The sequence below is a fragment of the Bubalus bubalis genome, chromosome 3 (genome assembly GCF_019923935.1).
Source record: "Bubalus bubalis isolate 160015118507 breed Murrah chromosome 3, NDDB_SH_1, whole genome shotgun sequence".
Classification (NCBI taxonomy): Eukaryota; Metazoa; Chordata; class Mammalia; order Artiodactyla; family Bovidae; genus Bubalus; species Bubalus bubalis.
In genome coordinates this window covers 27,321,738-27,345,182 of record NC_059159.1, presented here as the reverse complement: position 1 = coordinate 27,345,182, position 23,445 = coordinate 27,321,738, and the positions used below count along the sequence as shown (strand labels likewise).

The 23,445-nt window shown below is 37.6% G+C and overlaps 1 protein-coding gene across 9 annotated transcripts in view; it reads left to right on the top strand.

Moving 5' to 3' along the window:
- SPAG9 (sperm associated antigen 9) overlaps positions 1–19,316 on the top strand; it is a 150,997-nt gene extending 131,681 nt beyond the window's left edge. For 6 of the 9 annotated variants that reach the window (XM_044939115.2, XM_044939114.2, XM_044939111.2 and 3 more), the window contains 9 exons: positions 621–701; positions 1,368–1,435; positions 3,494–3,642; positions 4,839–5,010; positions 6,963–7,076; positions 8,919–8,957; positions 9,851–10,027; positions 12,860–13,009; positions 15,717–19,316. In XM_044939115.2, coding sequence (XP_044795050.1) covers positions 621–701; positions 1,368–1,435; positions 3,494–3,642; positions 4,839–5,010; positions 6,963–7,076; positions 8,919–8,957; positions 9,851–10,027; positions 12,860–13,009; positions 15,717–15,832 — 1,066 coding nt within the window. In that variant the 3' untranslated portion in view covers positions 15,833–19,316. Of the gene's footprint in view, positions 1–620; positions 702–1,367; positions 1,436–3,493; positions 3,643–4,838; positions 5,011–6,962; positions 7,077–8,918; positions 8,958–9,850; positions 10,028–12,859; positions 13,010–15,522; positions 15,618–15,716 lie in introns of those variants that run through there. The other 3 variants (XM_044939113.2, XM_006070168.4, XM_044939112.2) reach the window with 2 other exon arrangements.
- Positions 19,317–23,445: the final 4,129 nt, after the last annotated feature.

The window sequence follows — 23,445 nt, the reverse complement described above, 5'->3', positions numbered from 1 at the left end:
GTAGCAACTTCTTAACTATGCTGTTGTGCAAAAGCAGCCACTGCATTGACAATACCTAAGTGAACTGGTGTGGATATGTTCTAATAATAATAAAACTCACGAACACTGAATTTCATATAAGTCTTGTATGTCATGAAATACTCTCCTTTTTTTTTTTTTGTTTTTTTTTTTTTTGTTTGTTTTTCCAATCATTTAAAAACTGTAAAGAGCATTTTTAGCTTGCAAACTGTGCTAAGACAGGTAGATGGCTGGATTTGGCCTGTGGGCCTTGGTTTGCCACTCCCTGATGTAAATAAACCACTCTGGTGTCAGAAATTTTTAGCTCAGTGTAGTAGAAAAGTAAGAAGACTGTTTTTTTTTAAAAGATTGATAGCCAAGGATTCTGAAGAATGTGGTAATCTGAAACCAACCATGCATTAGTTCTGGCTTTTCCTTCTTTTTATGTTTCTGTTTGCTTAAGCAGCTTATTTCTCTGCCTTAGGCCTATCCTTCCCTTGTTTTGTCCTGAAATTTTTATGTTACTCTTCTTTTCTTTTGAAGAAACTTTGTGTCATTATTAGATATAAGCAACTACTTGATGTGTTCTCTATGCCTTACCAGTCTTGATTTTGTTCTTGCAGTTTGTATGTCCATTCATCTGTAGCCCAGTGGAGGAAATGTCTCCATTCTATTAAACTTAAAGATTCGATTCTCAGTATTGTGTAAGTTTTATTTTAGAAATTCTTCCTTTGAAAAATATGTATTTTGGTATAAACTAGATTCTAAGACTATTAAAGTTAACATGCACTTCATGACTAAATCAGTATCCATGTCTTTTTTAACCCTCTTTATGAATGAGATTGAAACTAGGAAATAAACCAGATAATTTTAAGTAGAAGAGAAAACTTGCCAGGTTGATTCCTCACTGTACTGAGAGTTCTTTAGTCTGTTGGCGAGAAAACCAATTAAAACCCGTGATATTTGTTTTAGAATATTCTTTATACTTTGTGAATATGTTGATTGGGTGATTGATTTACTAGTCCTTTTCTGTATGTTGACTGTGAAAAGTCAGTTTGTCGCTTAGATCCACAGAGCTGACTCTTTCTACTCAAGGTGTGTGCCCCTGGTCTGTGGACCTTTTGTCTGCAATGAGAGGAGGTTAGAAAGTGAAACAGCTGAGTCACCACACATGCTTCCTATTTAGTCCAGCCAACATTTTCATAACGAGACTTTCTTCAGTGAAGAAAAGAATCTGTTCCTTTAGATTCTCCTGTAAGCTCCTGACAACACAGATTGGTCTTCTGAGGACCTCTGAACTAGTTCAGTAGCATGTGGTGTCTTCTGTATTCCCAAATGGAGAGTTCTGAAATCCCCTTTCCTGTTTGCAGACACGTGAAAGGAATTGTGTTAGTGGCCCTAGCTGATGGGACCCTTGCCATCTTTCACAGAGGAGTTGGTGAGTTTCTATGAATATATAACATGTGCCCTGATTTGTTGCTTTGCAAGAGCATTTTCAAACAGATTGACCTCTATGTTTTAAAGAAATGATATTTCATAGGAGAAAGAATAAAGGTTTAAACTGAATACTAACCGTGTATGAAATGAGTAAATATGTGGGTGCTTGACTGGAGGCATACATTAATCATACACCTCAGTGAAAATTTGTTTACCATACTGAGCAAATAGTCCTTAAGGTCCTCTTAAATAATGTGCAATGGAAGTATTTATTTGTTTTCTAGTCATAGACCTAATTTAGTGAGAGGATATGGTTTCTTTTGTCCAGTATTTTAAAAGTAATTTGCATTCACTTACATTTGGAATGTTCTTGAAAAGAATTTTTAATTAGGTAAAGTTTAATCATTTTCTTGTCACGTTTTTTATAGTCTTCCCCTTTAAAGCAGTGTTTCTACCATATGCAGACAGAAGGTGTCAGAAAACTGCATTGAGTGAATTAAAGAAATTGAGCATGTAATTCCGTAGTACATGTATCATCCAAAAGTGATGTTTCCTTCCTACTAGATTGGTGGATCGGGGAAATATAAAAATATAGATCCGACATGAGACTTTGGAAAAGCCTTGCAAAAATTAATTTTTTATTTTATTAATTAATTTTTGCAAGTCTTTTCCAGCGTCTCATATCTTTTGGCAACCTCAAGAAATGTGAGGTAGATGATACTTAGGTGCCTAGAGATTTTTGGTTAGTGACTCCATAATGAAAAGAGAGGCCTCTGTTTTATGTTGTTCAGGGCCTTTATAGACAGTATCTGAGTTTAATCCTCTCAGCAACTTATGAAGAAAATTCTATTGTCATCCTCATTTTGTAGCTGAGGAAACTGAGGCACAGTATTTTAGTTACTTGTTCATGGTCACTCAACTAGTGAGTAGGAGAACCTAGAAAAATGGAATAATAAATATTTTGGTAAACTGAATCCAAAACTGAGCAAGACAAAATACACTTAATAAGGATAAATGTAAAGTCCTGCATTTGGGTTGCAAAGAGTAGATGGAGATTTGTGTGAAGAGTGACAGTTACCTAAAGGGTGACATTAAACTCAGTACAAGTTAGTTAACATGCTAAACCTCATAGAAATTAGTGTCCAGAGCAGGGCTGATGATCCTGCTCCACTCTGGTAGAAAGATAACATGAAATGGATCTGGACAAAATGGAGTTAGGATGAAAGTTCCATAAACTGATGTGTCCAGAACACATGCCAGAGATGCTTGGTTTTGAAAGGAGAAGACAGGGCTGTAGCAATGAAGTGAGACTATAGATTTATTCTGTGTTTCCATTAGGCAAAACTATAGATTAAAGAATGATTATGTACAAGAAGGCAGACTTTAGCTGAGTATGGGGAATATTTTTAAGATAATTATAGTTTTCTTAAAATGAAACAGCTGCTTTGTGAGGAAGTATGTTTTCCTTCACTGAAATTATCAAGCAAAGCGAGCTTACAGTGGTTGGTTCTCATTTGTAATGATTTTCTTATCATCACTAAAGTTATGCATAATTCCTAAAGCCTTAGCAGTGAGTTGCCTTTGACTTCTATCTAAGAAGATACATCAAAAATGCAAGTGAGCCAGAGCAATATTATGCCCAAAATAACCTTAAATTCATTCTCATACTTAAAATACTTTTGTAAACAGGTAACTTAAAAATAACTTATCACATCACCTCTGTTGAGAGCAAGGGGGTCCAGGTAATGGGTGGCAGGTTGGACCATATGATCTTTGAGGTCTCGTCCAACTCTGTTTGATTTATATCTGATTTACAGATTTAATTTATAGATTAATATCTGTAATATATGCACTGTATATATTACACTGTGTGTATATATATATGTGTAATATATACAGCTTGCCTGGGATTAATATCTGTAAATATATACTGAAATACATGATATTTGGGGATACTTTATTAATAAATTTAATTACACACCCAAATAAAATATTTCTTGAGTTAAAATTGAGTAAAAGATGGTATACATAAACTAATAATCTACTTCTTATTTTAAAGATGGACAGTGGGATTTGTCAAACTATCACCTGTTAGATCTTGGACGACCTCACCATTCCATCCGATGCATGACTGTGGTACATGACAAAGTTTGGTGTGGCTATAGGAACAAAATTTATGTGGTTCAGCCAAAGGCCATGAAAATAGAGGCAAGTTAACCCATGTTTTCTGTACTTACTGAATTTATATTACCTGAAATCCCTAAGATTTAATTATTTTCAGCTTTTTTAGAAGTTGTTTTCTGAATCTGTGTATTTTGAGGTACCTCAGTGATATACTGGATGAATTCTCAGCTTTCTATGGTACTTTATCTCTCTTGCTGCTTTTGACTATGAGTATGGGAAGTGATTTTTTTTAAAGGAAGGAAGATTCACACATGAATGTCTAAATGTATGTCTGAGTATCTGTAGACCCATACGTGTATTGCTTGAATATGTGGTTCTTGAAATGTTTACTCATGTAGAGGTGGTTTGGGAGGAGAACTCTCAAGTCTCCCCCACTACTCAGTGTGTATTCAGGCAAATCCATATATACGTCACAGACTGAGGAATAATACTGCAGTGGGAATTCGTTGTAAAAATAAAAACCTCTTAGCATTGTTGTCTTTATTTATTTATTTATTTTTTATTTTTAAACCTCAAACACTGTATTAGTTTTGCCAAACATCAAAACAAATCCGCCACAGGTATACATGTGCTCCCCATCCTGAACCCTCCTCCCTCCTCCCTCCCCACACCATCCCTCTAGGTTGTCCCAGTGCACCAGCCCCAAGCATCCAGTATCGCGCATCGAACCTGGGCATTGTTGTCTTTAAAAAGTTTTGCCACAGTATATAAATTTATTCTAATTGTTTAAAGAAAGAAAAATAGTAGGAAATTTTTAAGGTGGAAGTTCTCTTTTTATCCCAAATCCTGTTTACAAACCTAGAAGTTCCATTTGGTGTTTATTTTTTAGATATATTCTTTACATGCAGGTATATGCTTACATATACAGCACAGTAGGTTCATTTTTGTTTAACTATAAATAGGATCTTATTTTGTGTATCGCTCTGGAACAATGCAAAATCTTGAGGTCCAATTCAGTCTTTTTGTTGAATGCTGTTACATAGAATGAATGTGTCAAGATTGCTTTCATAAGTTGATAGTCTACACAACATCCTTTAGTTCTTTTTTCTTTCTTTTTTTTTGCAGTATGGGATAATAGCAATTGTATATATAAGAGTAAACAATATTTAGGCTCCTCTTTTATTAGGTAGTCTGTCAAATTATTGTGCACATTAGCACAATTTTTAAACACTAACTCCTAGATAATTAAAGTAACATTGTGATTGAACAATCTTTTCTAGAAATCATTTGATGCACACCCCAGGAAGGAGAGCCAAGTGCGGCAGCTTGCCTGGGTGGGTGATGGCGTGTGGGTCTCCATTCGTTTGGATTCCACACTCCGTCTCTATCATGCACACACTTATCAACATCTGCAGGATGTGGACATTGAGCCTTATGTAAGCAAAATGCTAGGTAAGCGTCCAAAGCATTTTATCTTTGTCAATCAAAGAAAATGGTTTATTTTTAAATGATTTCAAATGCTAAGTAGAACCAATGAGTAAGTTGCCTCAGGAATAGTAATCTCTTATCACTGAAACTGTTGGCAAATGATCCATCTACCCTATGATTCTTGACAAAAACTTAAGATCATTTTTGACTCTTTCTCTGTTGTTCCCACATCTAATCCATCAGCAGGAACTGTCGAGTCTTACCCCCAGAATATCTTAAACCAGTAATGCCTTTTTTTGGCCACACCACAAGACTTTTGGGATCTTAGTTCTCCAGCCTGGGATTGAATCCATGGCCCACAGTGAAATTGCCAAGGCCTAACCACTGAACCACTAGGGAATTCCCTTAAATGAGTTACGTCTTTATCTCTACCACTAGTCCCATAGGCCAGGTCACCATCCTTTGCTCCTCAGATGACCAACAACCTCTATCTTTCTGTCTCTACTCCAGTCAGTTTTCTACATAGTAACCAGTGTGCAAATATCACCATGCCATACCTCCATTTATGTAATGCCAGCCATGCAGAATATTCTTGTCTTTAGGTGAGATTTTTTTGTGAGATTATTAGAAGAACTTAAATGGTATGGACAGCTCTCCTTGCTCACTCTGGTCTGTCCACACTGACCTAAAGTCAACAGGTTCCTTCCCATTTCAAGGCCTTCACATGGTGCTGTATCTTCTGTCTGAGAAGTTTTTCTTAGTCCCTTTGTACCTGGCTTTCAGGTCATGTCTTATATGTCACATCCACAAAAGACCTTTCCTCATCTTTATTTCCAGCTTTATTTAGGCCTTCTTATACTTTTTCTTCATGGACTTATCATTACTGTGATTATACGAATATCATACTGTCTCTCCCCCTCAGAACTAAAGCCCATGAAAAGGGGGCTTTAGACTATCTCTGCTTATTCCTTGCAGTATACTTAGCACCAAATCCAGTGCTGTTAGGAACATCGTAGATGATTTCTTTATGAAGAAATGTTGAACTACATCAGTGGTTTTTAACTTTTTTTGGAATCGTTGCCCTCAGAAAACCTGATGATTGCTGTGTGCCCTCTTCCTAGAATCACACATACATAAACATAGATACAAATCAACTTCAGGAATATATTTTGACCATTGGTTAAAGATCTCTAGCTTAGACTGTTTAAGATTCCTTCAAACACTGCAATTCTGTGGTCATACTCTGATTTCTAGTAAGTAGAACTTATGACTAAATGTTATCTGTCTTAAATATATTAATATTACCTGTTTAATAATTTTGCTTCTCAAATCCCTGAAAATAGGATCAGTTTGAAATTTCCTTGAAATTAAAAAGTGCATTAATTCTGCCTAAATTGTATGCATATGGTACCCTAAAATTTCTAAGTTACTTTAGACCCAAATATATAAAAAGGAAAGAGTATAGGTTTTGTTAGCAAAGATCATTTCTTAACCTATGCAAAGAAATTTAAGGCAAGCAAGAACTCTCTAAGCTTATAAAACGGAAGAACATTTAATTTCCTCAATCTAGTAAATTGTTTTTGTTGAGCTTTTTTTTGGTTTTGTTTTGTGTTCTGGTTTATTTGGCTTGGTTTTGCAGGTCCTTAAGTAAATTCTGCATTACATTTCCTAATCCACATCATCTTCCTTCTGAATGATGATATAATGCTAGCCACTTTTACAGTTTTCTTTTTCTATTAGCCATGAATTGTCAGATGATATTGATTGATAGATGATAGCCATGAATTGTCAGATGAATTGATAGATAATAAAGTCAAATGAGAGTTGATCTTGATTGATGTGACTTCTGGAAATATCCAACCAGCTCTGGTCACAATCCTCTTTATTACATTAGTCCAGCTGCTCTGAGGGACTTGGAACCTAAAACATCATCTGCTCTGTCTTTTCAATAAAATGTTTTCCCTCCTTCCAAACAGGTACTGGAAAACTGGGCTTCTCTTTTGTGAGGATCACAGCGCTTATGGTGTCTTGTAACCGTTTGTGGGTGGGAACAGGAAATGGTGTCATTATCTCCATCCCATTGACAGAAAGTAAGTACTTTTTAGGTAACCGTCACAGAAGAGTTGTGGGGAATAGCCTTGTCTGAAATCCAAGTGGAAGGAATTGAGCTAAATAATAGAACTAAATTGGCAAACCTGTGGTAATTCAGAAAGTCAAACTGATGGCAAAGATCTAACTATTGTTCCTTCACTTTTTCTGTGAAACTTAGAAACTCTAGCAAATGTATCAGGACTAACATTTACAGTTAAAAGTTTTTCATTTTGAAAAACTATTTTTCTCATTTTGGGAATCACTGTATTATCTATTTCCTTAAATAATGGTCATAGTCCGTTTTTCTTTCAACCTTATTATACTAGTATTCAGAAACATTTCTACCAAATATCCTAGTTTTTTCATACCTCTGTGGCAATTAGTTTAGAATATCCCATTTAGCTTATGAGTTGTGGGAGACATTTCTTACTTAGGACGTCATCAAACACTGACTTTAAGAGATAAGCTATCTTGTATTTGAAAAGAATGTGAACAAAATGTACTTCGTATGTTTTTCATACTGTGTTCCATTACATTGATCACTCATTATGTAAGTGATTTTGTGTTGCAGAATTCATGGGCAGGATTTGAGAAAATTGCCATAAAGTAATTTAATAAATACATCAGAATTTAAAACGATTTGAAAACACTACCATAAAATAACGTAATAAACACACCAGAATTTTTAGGAGAAAGGAGGAAGACTGGATGGTGTTACATTTTGAGCCTTTAAAGAACCTAAACTTTTGTTTTCCTCCCTGACACTGCATGGCTTGCAGGATCTTAGTTCCCCAGCTGGGGATAGAACCTGGGTCCCCAGCAGTGGAAGCATAGAATCCTAACCATTGGACTGCCAGGGAATTCCCTAAAGAACCTAAATTCTTAATCCCAGCTGTATTTTCTTTAAAATTTTTAAAATTTAATTAATTTATATATTTTGGGGGCCTCCGCTGGGTCTTGGTTGCAGCGTGTGGGCTTTTTTATTTGTGACAAACTACTCTCTAGCTGCAGTGCTCCGGCTTCTCACGGCAGTGACTTCTCCTGTTGCAGAGCACAGGCTTTAGAGTATCCAGGCTTCAGTAGTTCCAGGAATGGGCTCAGTGGTTGTGGCACAGGGCTTAGTTGCCCCATGGCATGTGGAATCTTCTCAACTTGGAATCAAACCCATGTTCCCTGCATTGGCAGACATATTCTTAACCAGTGGACCACCAGGGGAGTCCCCTCCCCCCCTCCTTTTTTTTTTTAATTAAAAAAAATTTTTTTTTTGGCTGTGCGAGGTCTTCATTGCAGCATGCAGGCTTCTTTAGTTGCCCCACAGAATGTGGGATCTTAGTTCACTGACCAAAGATTGAACCTGTGTCCCTGCATTGAAAGGCAGATTCTTAACCACTGGACAGCTATTTATAAATCTATGTGTTTAGACCACTTCTTATATCTTAAGAGATTCCAGGATCCCCAGAGTTCATTTCAGTTCTTTATAGATGAGAGTTCCATTTTGGCATAGTCATTTGCACAGGATTTCTTCAAGAAAAGGGGGGAATATTTGCAATTAGGAAATGCACCCCAGTAAGTTCTTATTCATTAAAATTGCTTTATAATTAAGAAAAGCAAAATCACAGTAAACAAAATTGTCCTTTCTGAGCAGCGATGTTCTTCAGAGGCTTTGGTAAGAACTTTGTATGTTTCTTGGTATTATACCAAGTTGGATTTTGTTTATTTAATTAGGAGCTTTGAGCTCCTGAGTTGCCAGATAGAATATGCAAAGAGTGGCAGCTCATAGTAATCCTTCTCCTCCCTGTCATGCACCTCTCCATGTCCCCTTTCCTCCTTTCTCACTTTAGCTGTAATCCTCCACCAGGGACGTTTACTGGGGCTGAGGGGTAAGTTCAGATCCTGAACCACACTCTTCTTCCTGGCTTCTCATGGCCACCGTGAGGCCATTCTCACGTCTCTAGATACCCTCTTGAATGTTCCTAAATGTCATCCACTTGCAGTCACTGCATTGCAGCAGGTGTTCTTTTGTTTTTTAATATTTGTTACATGGCCACCAAACTACTGCTCAGCAGCTTAGTCTATTTATCATCTTTTGTTGCAGCTGAAATTTCTGTCAGACTTTGTTTTCCCTCCAATAAAAACACGAAACCTCTCTGAAAACTGTCATTAATCTACATTGTTTACTCTTGTTACCAATCATGTTTCTTTCATTCACTTACTGGCACATGGAATGGGGTGTTTTGTGAGTCTGGTCATTCTAAAATAATTTAACCAACCATCAGTCTGGTGTAAATAAAAGCTATTTTATTGTACTGGATGGATCCTTTTAAGCTCAGCTTTTTACTATCACACAAGGGAAGTATACTTAACACAGGGGAAAAAATGAAAAGATAAAGTATAAAAATTCTGCTTAAAAATATACCTGTTTACTTTAAGCTATATAACTGGTTAGTTGTCTAAAATGAGGATTAAAAAACAAAATGGATATACCTGAGAAAGCTGTTTTAACTAAAATGATTTTTTAATTAATAGATGTGTTTAGAAAGTAAACTTAGTGCTAGACCGGCAAAATCCCCTACTCCATTTACTAAGATACTTAAAAATAACTAGCATGCTATGTATCTCTTTTTTTTCCAGCTTTGTCTTGAATTGGTATTGCTGCTCTTGTTTTATCTCAACTGGCTGTAGCTTTTAGATAATATAAGGATTAACCAGTAACCTCTTGCATCATTACTATTTTCTAGGGGAAAATATTTGGTGTTTGGTTTTTCTGTTGCAGCGAATAAAACATCAGGAGCATCGGGAAATCGTCCTGGAAGTGTCATTCGAGTATATGGTGATGAAAACAGTGATAAAGTGACGCCAGGGACATTTATACCCTATTGTTCAATGGCACATGCACAGCTTTGCTTCCATGGGCACAGGGATGCTGTGAAATTTTTTGTGGCTGTCCCAGGTGAGTTAGAGTACTCTGTTGAGAAACTGCATGTCCAGTTGACTGTTGAACAATGTGCATTTGAACTGCATGGGTTTATTTATACAGATCCTTTTCAGTAGTGAACACCACAGTACTGCATCATTCCATGGCTGGTTGAATCTTTGGATACAGATTGTGGTCATGTAAGAACCGTGACTATGGAAAGCTGACTATTAATTTTACTCAGATTTTTGACTACACAGAGAGTCAGTGCCCCAACTCCTGCATGGTTCAAGGACCAACTATAATTGTCTGTCCCTCTATCTAGTCTAATACTAAGTACTGGAATTACAGATAATTCCAGCATAATCCTTGAAATGGTCTATAATGGAGATATGAATAAAGTGCTATAGAGATACTTGATAGAAGCTATTTTAGAATCTCTCTTCCACCCCAAAAACAAACTTGATTTTATTTAAGAGACTTCTTTCATTTTGAAAAGCAGTAGTATTGTTTTGTCACTGCAGAATACCAAGAGTAGTTTTGACCTCATAAAGGAGATTTCTAAGAAGCCCTGTCGTCAAGGCTCTATTTCGTAAGAGATGGAAAATGTGCTCTAATACCTTTATCAGTGTTGTGGCAAAGAACAGAAATAGTCTGGGGGTCTGGGCCTTTGCCACTTGGTTGGTGTGTCAAGCAAGTTGCTTAACCTCTGATACTCATTTCTTTATTTCCTAAGTGGGTGTGATTAATAGCTGTTAACCAACCTTATTTGTTGTAAAGATAAATGAAAGGGCTCTGGGAACTATAAAGCACCATCCAGATGAAAAGTGGCAGTTATGATGTCCAATGGAAAATGTCCCTCGAGAATAGTAAATGATGTTACTGATCATCTGTAAGCAGGACTTGTGTTTTGGATTTTTTTTTTTTCCCCTGTAAGACGCAAGTTTAGGAGTTAGACAAAGTTTAAATCTGGCTTTGCCACAGCAACTATGTGATGTTGGACATGGTGTTATCTCAGTGTATTAGTCAGGGTTCTGCAGAGGAACAGAACCAAAAGGGTGTGGGGTAGGGAGGGAAAGAGGAAGAAAAAGAAGGAAGGTGTGGGGAGAGAGATTGATTTAATTTAAGGAGTTGGTTCATGTAATTATGGGGGCTGGTTAGACTGAAATCTACAGGGCAGGCTGAAGACCTAGGAAAGAGTTAAGTGTTTGCAGTTTAAGTCTAAAGGAGGCAGAATTCCCTTCTCCTTGGGAGACATATCTTTTTCTCTTAAGGCCTTCAAATGATTGACCCACCCACATCTGATAATTGATCTACTCTACTCAAAAGTCCACTGATTTAAATGTTCATTATATCTAAAAAATACCTTCACAGTAGTATCTACACTGGAGTTTGACCAAAATGTATGGAGCCTAGCCAAGTAGACACACATAAGATTAGCCACCATACTTTTTCCCGAGGATATTCCAAAGATTAAATGATTAAGTGTACCTAGCTGGCACATGGTACCCTAACCAGTTATTCACTATTCCTAACAACATAGTAATGAGCTTCCTGAAGTATATGTGTAATATTTTTGTATAGTTATTTCCTCAAAATAAACTTTTAGAAGTGGTATTGCTGGTTACAGGCTTTTCTTGCTTTAAAAAAAAAAAATGCCATAGAGACTCATTTGAGGCTCCTTTATATTCTTCTAATCTTACTCCCTTCCCTCTTTTCTGTTCATCTATAACCACTATCCTGAAGTTGACATGTATTCTTCTGCCCATGTTTTTGTATTTTTACCACATTGGGACATATCTATAAATAATACAGTATTTTTTATATTTTTGAACTTAAGTCTTATGTTGTACATATATTATTCTGCAACTTGCTTCTCATTTTTGAGATTTGTTAATATTTATACATAAAAATGTAGTTCATTAAAACTATCCTGTCCATGTCCAACATAAAGTAATTTTTTATAAAGTGTATCACATTGTGGGACTATGTCCTGGTAGCACCTTGAGGGATGGTCTGTGTAGTTTGACCAAAAGATAGCAGATCTGTCAAGAAATCACTCCATGCTCATAAAGATTATAGTGTGAATAATATTTCAAGATTTCTGTCATTTAATACTTAAAGATTCTATCTTAAAACGTAAATGTTAGAATTATATATTAACCAGTCATTTTATTTGCATCATCTAAATTTAAAATAATATGTACTATTTTTAAGTATGAGAAAACCTTTGGATTTGAGTTTTCACATGGTGGCTCAGATGGTAAAGCATCTCCCTGCAATGCAGGAGACATGAGTTCAATCCCTGGGTCAGGAAGATCCCCTGGAGGAGGAAATAGCTACCCACTCCAGTCTTCCTGCCTGAAGAATCCCATGGACAGAGGAGCCTGGCAGGCTACAGTCCATGGGGTTGGAAAGAGTCAGACATGACTGAGCAGCTAATAACTTATGGATTTGAAATTAATTCAGTTATTAATTATGAATATCCACATTCATAAGGCTTAAGTTGAAGACTTTTCTCAATCTCTTACGTAAACGCATATGTACCCTGCCAGAGGAGAGCGCTTTTCACTACCCCTCAGATAAAATGATGTAGGTTATAATCTGAAGCAGACAGCCAAGACCAGCTGAGCAATATACAGTTCTCATATTGGATTCTGGACATGTTTGTGCTTTGGGACAAAATAGCTTTACTTTGATTTCAGATTGGGCTTCCATGGCCTTATAGCTGTTTTCTCATCATGCAGAGGCTTTTATCAGAATGTACTTATTATGTTGTTCAGTTTTCTGAAAATACTCAGGAGATAATGAGTCTCTCCCACTGTAATCCTTGATAAATAATATTTGCTTGCATTCCTATATAAACAGGTCAAGTCATCAGCCCACAAAGTGGCAGCAGTGGTACAGATCTGACAGTTGACAAAGCAGGGCCATCTGCACAGGAGCCTGGCGTCCACACACCCTTGAAGTCTGTGCTTGTCATTAGTGGAGGAGAGGGCTACATTGACTTCCGAATGGGTAGGTCATTGGTTCTGTGGGCTCCATTTCTACTGTTTTGTGATGTGGATTTTCACTCACGTAAACAAGAAACTCAGATACGTGATTTCTAAGGTTTTCTTTGAACCCTTTACTTGGATTTTATATTTCTTCTTCTTTTTTTTTTTTGCTACTTTCATAATTTTTTTTCTTTTTATACCAAGATGTGTGTGTTTGAAGGAGCATTAGAAAATAGCAGGGTTTGGTCATATATTGAGGTGTATGTGAAGAGCTTATGGAATCAGAAGGCCTTAGGGAAATCATTCAATCTCCCAGAACCTCAGTTTCCTCACCTGCAAAGTGGAGAAATAACAGTATCTCATAAAGGGTTGTTTATAACCAAATTCATTTCATTTGTTCATTCTCTCATCTTACAAACATTAATTATCTGCTGTGTGCATGAGATGCAAAAACAAAGTCTCCCTCCAGTAAATTATAGAACATGTCAATAAATTACAGTGTTACAGATGCCCTGATAGAGAGCAGTCAGTTCTTTCTAGGAGTAGGGGAAGAGGGAAATAAAGAAATGATGCTTGAGATGACTCAGCACTGAAGGGCATGAGTCTAAAGAATTGGGTTGGGGATGATATGGGGAAGGCTGGGGAGACTGGCATTTCAAGGTAAGAGATAGCTTGAAATGTGAAACTGCCTTAATTAAAGAAAAATTATTTTAAAATGACTAGAGCATGGAGTAGAAGCAAATATAAATCTGACCACCAATCAATCCAGAAAGGGAAGGGAGGGTCTGGATTATGAAAGGCCTTTTATATACCTAATTAAGGAGTTTATACTTTAAAGCAAAGGAAAATTATTGGAGAACTTTAGAGGAGCAATATGATTATATTTGGGTATAAATGGATTGGAGATATAAGACTAGAGGTAGGAAAATGGATTAGGAAAAAATAAGTGAAGAAGGTAGTAACAGTAGGAGTAGACCAGCACAGTGATGGGGAATTGGTAACTGACGGTGTGGAGAAAGAGGGAGTGATCTATTTACTTAGCAGTAAGGACTCTCAGAACAAAAGCAGCAGATCTGGTGGAGAGAGAGGAATGAGGACAGTGTTAGACATGTTGACCTTGGAGCACATGGAAGCTGGGAGTTGCCTAGGTGGAAGAAGTCCATGGGGGCTTTTAGGTATGAGAATTTTATATCTCAGGAGGGAGGAATATGGGGACTCTTGGCATACAGTGGTGCTAAAAATCGCAGGGGTTGATTAGTTCATCCAAGAATGTGTAGGGGCCAGAAGAAAAGATTCTAAGATAGAACCCTGTTTTAATACTCCACTCAAAGAATCATTAGAGTTTATGAAGGGATCTAAGAAGAAATGGCCAGAGAAGTTTAAAAGAAAATACAGAGAATTGATGGTTATGAAAGTGTTGTGCTTTGTAAACTATAAAGCACTGATATATATTTATTTGCTATAAATAAAGAAACCCTTTGGACTGGCCTAAAATCACAGTGATTGAAAAAGTTTCTAAACATAAGGCTTTAGGGAATATAATGTTGTAGAGTTCAGTTATACTTCAGTTATAAATTCTGTTAAAAAAAGGAATATTAAAATTTAAGGTCACATTAGGACTTCCCTTGTGGTCCAGTGGCTAATAATCCACCTTGCAATGCAGGGGATGCGGGTCAGTCCCTGGTGGGAGAACTAAGATCCCACATGCTAAGGAGCAACTTCTGAGCCTGCAAGCCACAGCTGGAGAGTTGATGTAAAAGGCTTATTGACACATTTTAAAGGCAGGATTTTTAATGTTATGTTTAGCAACAATGATGACAGTAGGAATGGAGAATACCTTTATAGAGACGGGCTTCATTTGGCTGGATGATTTTTGGAACTTTTTCTTCCATTGCAACATGGTAGTTGGAATGTAAAAATTGCTTTACTGTGTATGTCAATATCTCTAGGCAATCCAGCCTGAAAAGCAGAATTTGTTTTAAAGCATGTGAAGTGTGCGTGTGTATCTGATTCTTTGTGACGCTATAGGCTGTAACCTGCCAGACTTCTCTGTCCCTGGGATTCTCCAGGCAAGAATACTTGAGTGAGTTGCCACTGCCTCCTCCAGGGGATCTTCCCCACCCAGGGATTGAACCCACGACTCCTGCATTGGCAAGCGGATTCTTTACCACTGAGCCACCTGGGAAGCCTATCTTAAAGCATAGGTCAATTTTAATAGTAAATATGCTTTTTAAAGAGTTTCCCAGGTGGTGCTAGTGGTAAAGGACCAGATGCCAATGCAGGAGACATAAGAACTGTGGGTTTGACCTGGGTTGGGAAGATCCCCTGGAGGAGGGCCTGGCAACTCACTCCAGTCTTCTTGTCTGGAGAATCCCATGGACAGAGGAACCTGGCGGGCTACAGTCCATGGGGTCACAAAGTTTTCGGATATGATTGAAGCAACTTAGCACATGCACGGACATGCTTTTTTAAAATTGAATTTGATATTTTTTGTTCCATTTCTTTTTTCATATCCTGTAATATTTTAACAATGAGAAATTGATCTCAGTAGTCTTCTGCAGAAGATAGACAGTGAAGATTCTGACTCGTGGCATTTCTTTTACTGTGTTCTCTGAAACGGGCAGCAGGCAAGTTTTATGTGTGCTGCAAATGTGCTCACCATAAGTCTATGTGCATCAGCCTACACCTTCGATCTTGTCCTTAATCTGAGTCTCCTTATCATCCACCAGGTGATGAAGGTGGAGAATCAGAGCTTCTTGGAGAGGATCTTCCACTTGAACCTTCTGTCGCCAAAGCAGAAAGGAGTCACTTGATAGTGTGGCAAGTGATGTATGGTAGTGAGTGAACCCATAGGACACAGATGGCAACAGGGAAGCCATCTCTTCTGCATGGTTTATTTTCCCTTTATTTAATGGTCTCTTTGTGAAATAAGTTTCACCACATAATGTGTGAGCATTTGTTTCTGTTAACTTTATGCCGTAAACTCTGTCCTGCTGTAGCAGTACAGGAGCTAGCTGTTTTACTGCCCCAGTGTTATAGGCAATTTCAGTATATGATGATCAAATCAAAGAATGTTTACTTTCTGCAAACTGGCGAATTTTAGAAAGCAATCCAGATGTGGTTTACTCTTGCACAGTTAATGTCACTTACTTCATTTGATGGGGTCACTTTTTAGCTGTCACTAATAATGGAATTAATGGAAATACTTGATATATGAAACTGTACCATTAAGTACAATAGTAAAGTTTCTCCCAATGTATTATAAAATTGACACAAACTAATGTTAGGTGGATTATCAGGATTTATCTATATGTCCCTAGAGGGCTAAAAGCTAACTGTAAATTACTCTAACTTTCACTTTCAAATCTGACAAATCTTGTTTATATGGTATATAAAACTTTGTTTTCATCAGATTTTGCGGGGGGTGGGGTTTTATATTAAAGAAATTAAGACTACACTATTTAAATAAAAATTTCTTGTTTCTGACTTATTAGAGCTCTAAAGTTTATGAGGCCTGCTTTTCTGAATATTCTACTTGATTTTTTGTTTTTGAGACTGGTGTCACTCATTTTCATACTGACATATTTGAAACGTTTATTATTTAAAAGGCTTAGAAGATGCACTTCAGCAATGGAGGATTTTTTTTTTTTTAAAGGAAATTGTGGTTTGGATTTCTTACACCAATGGATGGTGGTGGTTGGATGAGTTTTTTTCCATGTAAAAATTTCACTTGTTTACCAGTTGTTCTTTGACTGCTCTTACCAGTTAATAAGAGTAAAGCCTTAGTGGTGATGGAGTATGGCCTAATGAACTGAATGAGTGATTTGATTAGCAGTGGTTTTTTCTGTTTTGTATAAAACTATATAACTGCCCATACTTGATATTCTGTACATAAATGACATTTAAGCTTTTATGCCCTTTTGAGATTAAAATGCCATTTTCAAAGAAAACTGAAAGAGAAGCCAAAATAGCATAAAGTAAAAGTTGACATTACATCTTTTCACTCACAATAGAGTGAAAAATAAGAGTCTGGGTTTAACTGACTTTCTTGTTTAATAAGTTTTAAAAACCATTAAGCTATAGTTTTTCTTCCCCTCTCAGACTTCTTGAAAATGTATGATTTACCATTATTAATCCATCAGTTTAAGCAAAATTAAACATAAGTTTAAGTACTAATTTAAAATATAAACTTATAGGACAAAGGCGCCGCCCCCGCCCCGCCCCGCATCCGAAGGACTGCTTCAGGAAAAGGAAGCAGCAAAGGTCTCAGATTGTCTCAGCACCCTAAAGGACCAAGTACTTTACTTCTGAACTGTGGTGGAAAGATATTTGTAAAAAGTACCACCAGTGTGTTTTAAACATATAGATGATTAGCCTAGATTATAAAGTACATAGGATTTAATACATCAGAGGGGGCCTTTGGATACATTTGGTCACATGTCTAGAAGCACATTTTATACACAGTACAATTTTCCCACTTTAGATGACTAGGAGGAAAAAAATTCTTGGTAAAAGCTTTAGGAAAAGGATAATTTTTTAACTTGAACTACTTAGTCACTTTTTTCAAGCCACCAAAACTTAGGTCACTTTTCCATAGCTTATAAGTTATGTTTTTACTGATACTTTATTTTAAATCTGAGCCATTGTTGGCAGTACCTTAAAATAAAAAATCACATCATTAAATATTTTGGGAGAATGTTGTATAAAATTCACAAAAAAAGAGACAGCCAAATGTTTGAGAATTTTAATCCCAAGAAGTAAACATCCTAGAGTCAGACCCCACATGCTGTTCAGTCTTTTACATGTTTCTATGACTGAATGTAATTTAGGAAATCAGGAGTTAAAAATGAAAAATGCAAACATGTTACAGTGGTTGTTTATTATTGCTCTTTATAAACTTATTGGCTTTAACTTAAGGAATATAGGTGTGTAGTTATTTTATCTAAAGCTGTCAGATGTCTGTGGCCCTGTTAAACTTCAGGGACTAGAGAGAGTCCAAAAATGCCTATACAATTTGTTTTAAGAGCTTGTCTTTATATTTGTAATTTCAGTTCTATATTTTCTACAGATTGCTTTACTTCCACCTTTTCTCCAACAATAGGTTTATATTCTTGTAGTGTTCACTTTGGTCAAGGTGGTAACCTTTGGTAGAAAATGCCCAAATCTAAGTTTCTGCAAGCAGCGAGCAGTTGGTTTAAACTGCCTATAGCTACTACATCAATGGTAGAGAAGAGGCTTGAGTACCTTGGGTTGGTCTCTCCATGTAAGAAGAAATTACCCCCATTGGAAGAAATAAGGAATACTGAGGATTTTCTCATTTTGTTACATTTGGCTTACGTATGTCATTGAACCATGTAAAATTGCCGATATTCAACCATTGCCGATCTACAAAAATGACAGTATCATATGCATCAACCTAACACTTACTGCTCGATGCAGGTTAAAATCCCTGTGAGGCAAGGGGAGAAGATTCTTTAGGAACTCAGTTTTGAATGTTTTTTTTTTCTCTTAACTCATGTGGATCTAAAATTTAAAAATAGGAATGAATGTCTTAATAACTACAGCTTGTTGAGAGTGTGAAACATTTTGAGCACAAAATATGCAGCACATAACTTTTCACATGAAGTGTGTTGCATAGAAAAGGTTAAAATACATTCTCTGAGTTGCTGTGTTGTTCATTTCTTGTAAAGGTCTTCCTTCATTTGAGATTAGAACCTTTAAATGGCTGCCTTAGTGACAAAACAAAGCAAAACATTGTCACATAATCAGTAACTGTCCTAAAGAACGTGTGTCTTGCAAATGATGTAGAACTGAATATTTATTTCCTTGTGAGTATTATGACCATTACCAAAGGATTCAGTCAGATTTAGGGCTCTTCTTAATGGATCATGTTGAGACAGGGACTCATTTTGGTCCCAGTTTGTAAAGGGAAGAGAAGAGAGAATTAAATGTGGAAATCATAAGTGCTTTTCTAACAGGGTTATGCTATTTTGTAACACTAAATGTCTTTTCCTTTTTAAAAAAAAAAATAAGTTTTTATTATTAATTTTGTCATATATTTCTCAACATTATTTTAACTGTTTTATGGTCTGAATTTGTCTTTTGTCCTAGACATTTTATTTGGAATTTTATTTGCCTCTATAATCTTAAAAATGGGTTCTAGAGTATCCCACTTGCTATTTCTTTAGAGGCTGATGCTTCATTTCTATGAGCAAAAAGCTCATTTGGCAATGTAGTTATTTCAATATTTATTTCTATTATGGAATCCCTGGGGTTCGGAATGTAACTTTGTATATGAAATATATATATAAATATGTATATGAAACATGTATGAGGAGTGTGTTTTGTTTTGTTTTTGCTTTTCCCAGGGGTCTGACCTTGATTTATATTTGAAATGCCCAATCATCCCCCATCAAACATGTCATTCCAAGGGTCAGGATTGTCTCCATTTGGCATCGGCTGAAAGTGAGCAGTGAGGAATACATGAAGAGCATGTTTGCCTAGCTCATGTGTTTAAGTGACAATGTGAATAATAGACAGTAAGGCTTTCTAGAAGTGTGGGTATGCTGAGTAACAACCCACACATGATACTGAGGCATTTGCCAGATGACTCAGTAATAAGAGGAAGGCTATAACGTAGATGTTAATACAGTGTGCTTATTGTGATCCGTTTGCTTGAGAGAGACTCTGGAACGAAGGGTGATTATAAAACTAATCATGTGGTAGCACAATGTGAACCCAGTGCAGTGGTATGTAGTCTAATGCCGTGTTCTTTGTTTATAAGAATGTGGGGTTCTAACAGGATAGTAAAAACTAGTCCTGATTGCCACGTTAATAGAACAGTTCATAGTCGGTGGCACATCCATCTAGCCAGTGAGGTTGGATGCTCTAGAATATAACGAACAGCCTGTCTCATTCCTACTTTACAGGACCTTACCTAACTGCCCCTTGGTACTTTGGGGCCTGCCCAGTCATTGTTTTGGAAGCTGATTTTTTTGAGCCTCATTTAGTCATATTCCTTATTCAGCCAGTCTCTAGTGAGAGACTGGAGTAGCTCAGTGCAGGACAGCAAATGTTCATAAGAATTTTGTTGGAGGAACAGGACGGAGCCTGGAACTGTAGCCTTCAGTCCCACACAGTGCTGAGATTGTCTTTCAAAACTTAATGAAAAGATACTGCCTAAACGTCCAAGCTCTACCTCACTAGCCCCGAGGCCTCTCACACTCAGTGTGGGCAGGAGAGCCTTGGTGACTACAGAAGCATGAACTTCATCCTCAGCTCTCAAGAAGGTCCCGGGTTTCGGCCAAACATGCACCTCATTGGGCTTCACTGGCTCAGCTGGTAAAACATCCGCCTGCAGTGAGAGAGACCTGGGTTTGATCCCTAAGTTGGGAAGATCCCCTGGAGAAGGGAACAGCTACCCACTCCAGTATTCTGGCCTGGAGACTAACATCCATGGGGTAGAAAGGAGTTGGACACGAGTGATCAACTTTCACTTTCATCTTCAGTTGTAGCCGGTATGTTAGGAAAGAGAGAGAGCTTCTCAGAATGCCTTAAATATTTGGTAATTAATACAGTTCACGTTTACAACTCATTTCCTTTAGAGACAGTGGTATAATGGGAAAGAAGGCAGTAGACCTGAACAGGCCCTACCCCTACTGTGACCCTTAGCCTCTCACTTCAACACAGTACTCCACAGCCATCCACAAAGTCATGAAACTACTCCAGATCCGAGGAATTGACTGTCTTATGGGGTCTGGGCCCAGGCATCTACTGCTTTAACATCTTTGGTTTGGACCTTAGTTCTCATGTGTTAAAAGAGGGTTGGTTTGTCCAGGTGATCGTAAAAAAATCCTAGCTCTAACCTTTCTGGCTCTGTGACCCTGGCTCTAATTTGTCTTGGTATGTTATGTAGAGATACTAACCATACCGACTTGCAGGTCCAAGGTTGCCCAATCTCAGTAGAATTCAATTATTTTGAAAATCAAATTCATTAGAACATCACTATACAAAAGGAGGCAGTTTAGCTCCTTGCTTTTATGTCCAAGCAGAACATTGGCTCCCACCCACAGACAGAAGGTAATTATGGTTTGGTTTGAGGCCTCAAGGCAGAAGGTAGACCAGCTCTGCAGGCAGCAACTTCACAGAAAAGCTGCAATTCACAACCAGGCCAGGAGAGGGAGGTATGGCCAGAATCATCCAGAAGCTAGTTAGTTCCAGAAGTGAATTAGTGAGTATTTCCTTCTTCCTCTAATCTCCAGAGTATCAGAGTACTGATGTGTTTGGTAAAACAGTTACCCGGGTGATTCTGATCCTTTTAATTGGGATTAGCTGCTTGAGAGGAACTCAAGCAGCCCAGCTAGATTCACAAACAGCTTCTTCATTCTCAGCACATGGTGACTTGCTGCAGGCTCACCCCAGACTCAACGCAATGCTCTTTTCCTTTTTGATTTATGGATAACTGAAGTTTAGGGCACTTTGCTACATTAAAAGCATAAAGGGAATAATATTTCACTCCATTAATTTGGTAAGGCTATTCTTTTTTTATAGGAAAAAAAGCTATAACCCTTTAGTTGTTATGGCTAGCTTACATAAGCATAACATCTAATCGTTTTCTGAAGGTGTTTACTCCATAAATTCGCAGGTGAACCACAGAGCCACCCTTTGGAGTGTTATACTTTGTCCTCAGGTGATCCAGAGGCCTGGCCAAAGGAGACAACTGACCCATTGGTAAACGGGTCTAAACTGAGATGAGTAAAGGCCTAGGGTCCTCATAGGGAGGTATACAAACCAGATTAAACTCTGCACTGGGGGCTGCCACAGTGTGTTGGGTAAGTACTAGATCTCAGATCGGGAGATTCGGGTTTGAATCCTGAGTCGATTGTTCCCTAATTTTGCAACCCTTCCGTCACTAGCTCCTTTGCTATAAAAGGAGATAATACCTCAAAGGGTTCTCGTGACGGCTTAATGAAGTCATGATGTGATGGCAGTTGACACATTATATGCCCCCACTAGGCACTCGGCAGCAGGCTTTGGTGCGGTCCCTAGGTGTCAGGTGTGTGAAGATAAGGAAGACACCCTTGAGAAGATCAGGGTAAAAGAGGAAAATAGAACGAAATGGTGAAGTGGAGTCAAGTATTAAATGACTGTCCATTGGGGCATTATCTGAAAAATGACACTGGTATGGTGTCTGGTTTGGCTGTTTATTTTCTAATGTGGTAAGAAGAAGAGAAAAACTGTCTTCAGTGCTTACATAGTACAGAATATTCTTATTTACAGTCTTTTTATCAGTGTTCTAGACCTTGGCTGTCCTAAGAGAACTGTGTTAGGAAACCTTGGGCCTATTGAACCTTTCAAGGAATGCCTTTTTCTCTTGCCCCCACACCTCACAATTTAAGGAAAAGGAGTGTTCCATAAAAACTAAACATGGGAGGAGACCTGTATTCTCTTTTTCATGGAAGAGTTGATTTCATTCCCTTGCAGGCACACTGAGGAACATGTTGAAGTATGAAAACAGTGGTAAGTTTGACATTTTTAGATGCTATTAGAATGTATTTTTTCAGTATCTGTTGCTCATATGTTTTATTAAACTCCTAGTCACTGCATATAAACAGGTAGAAGACATAAAGAACTAAATAAAATATTAACATCTGATGCACAATAGGGCGTGGTATAGTGGCAAGAATGCTTGTGTGCTTTCTACATGATTAAGAAGGTTAGCATTACTCTGCCCAAGCAAGAACGCAAACCCCCATCTATTAAGATTTTTGCAGGCCATCTCCAGTGCAAAAACCTCCAAAAAGAGTGGAGCAGTCTTTCAAAAACTTGAATTTGGTCATCAGGAGTATTGTACTAATGATTCAAAGGATGACTGGAAAGATTAAAGGAGATAATCTACTACTCAACAGCAAACAGGCCTTGTGTCCTCAACCCCCACTGAGGCTTCAGTTTCCTTTCCTACTGACCTTTCTCATTAAGCTTACTTTTTTTTAAACTTTAGGCTAGCCCAGACAAAGCGACAAATCCTAGAGTGGATTTTTAGCTGCTGGCCTTTTGATACATTTTGGCCTGTTTTGCTTCTGTTGAAACAAGCTTTTATTCTGTAGAAAATCTACATTTCTATCTTGGAGAGTATGCTTGGGGCAGTAAATAAGGAACTGGAAGCAGAAGTTTGGCATGTTCTTCACCGGAAAAGATTCCAGTTTTGATTCTTACAGTCATCTCACACATTCTTCCCTCCCAAAGGACCCTGACGGAGATGAGCGGAAACTGGGCAGATGCCTCAAGGCAAACCTTGGCTGACTTAGAGACCCATTCCTCAGCTTCTACCCAGCTGAAGGTTTATCCGACTATTCTGCCCCATATTCAGTTCGGTTCAGTCACTCAGACTTGTCCGACTCTTTGCAACCGCATGGAGTGCAGCACGCCAGGCTTCCCTGTCCATCACCAACCCCCGGA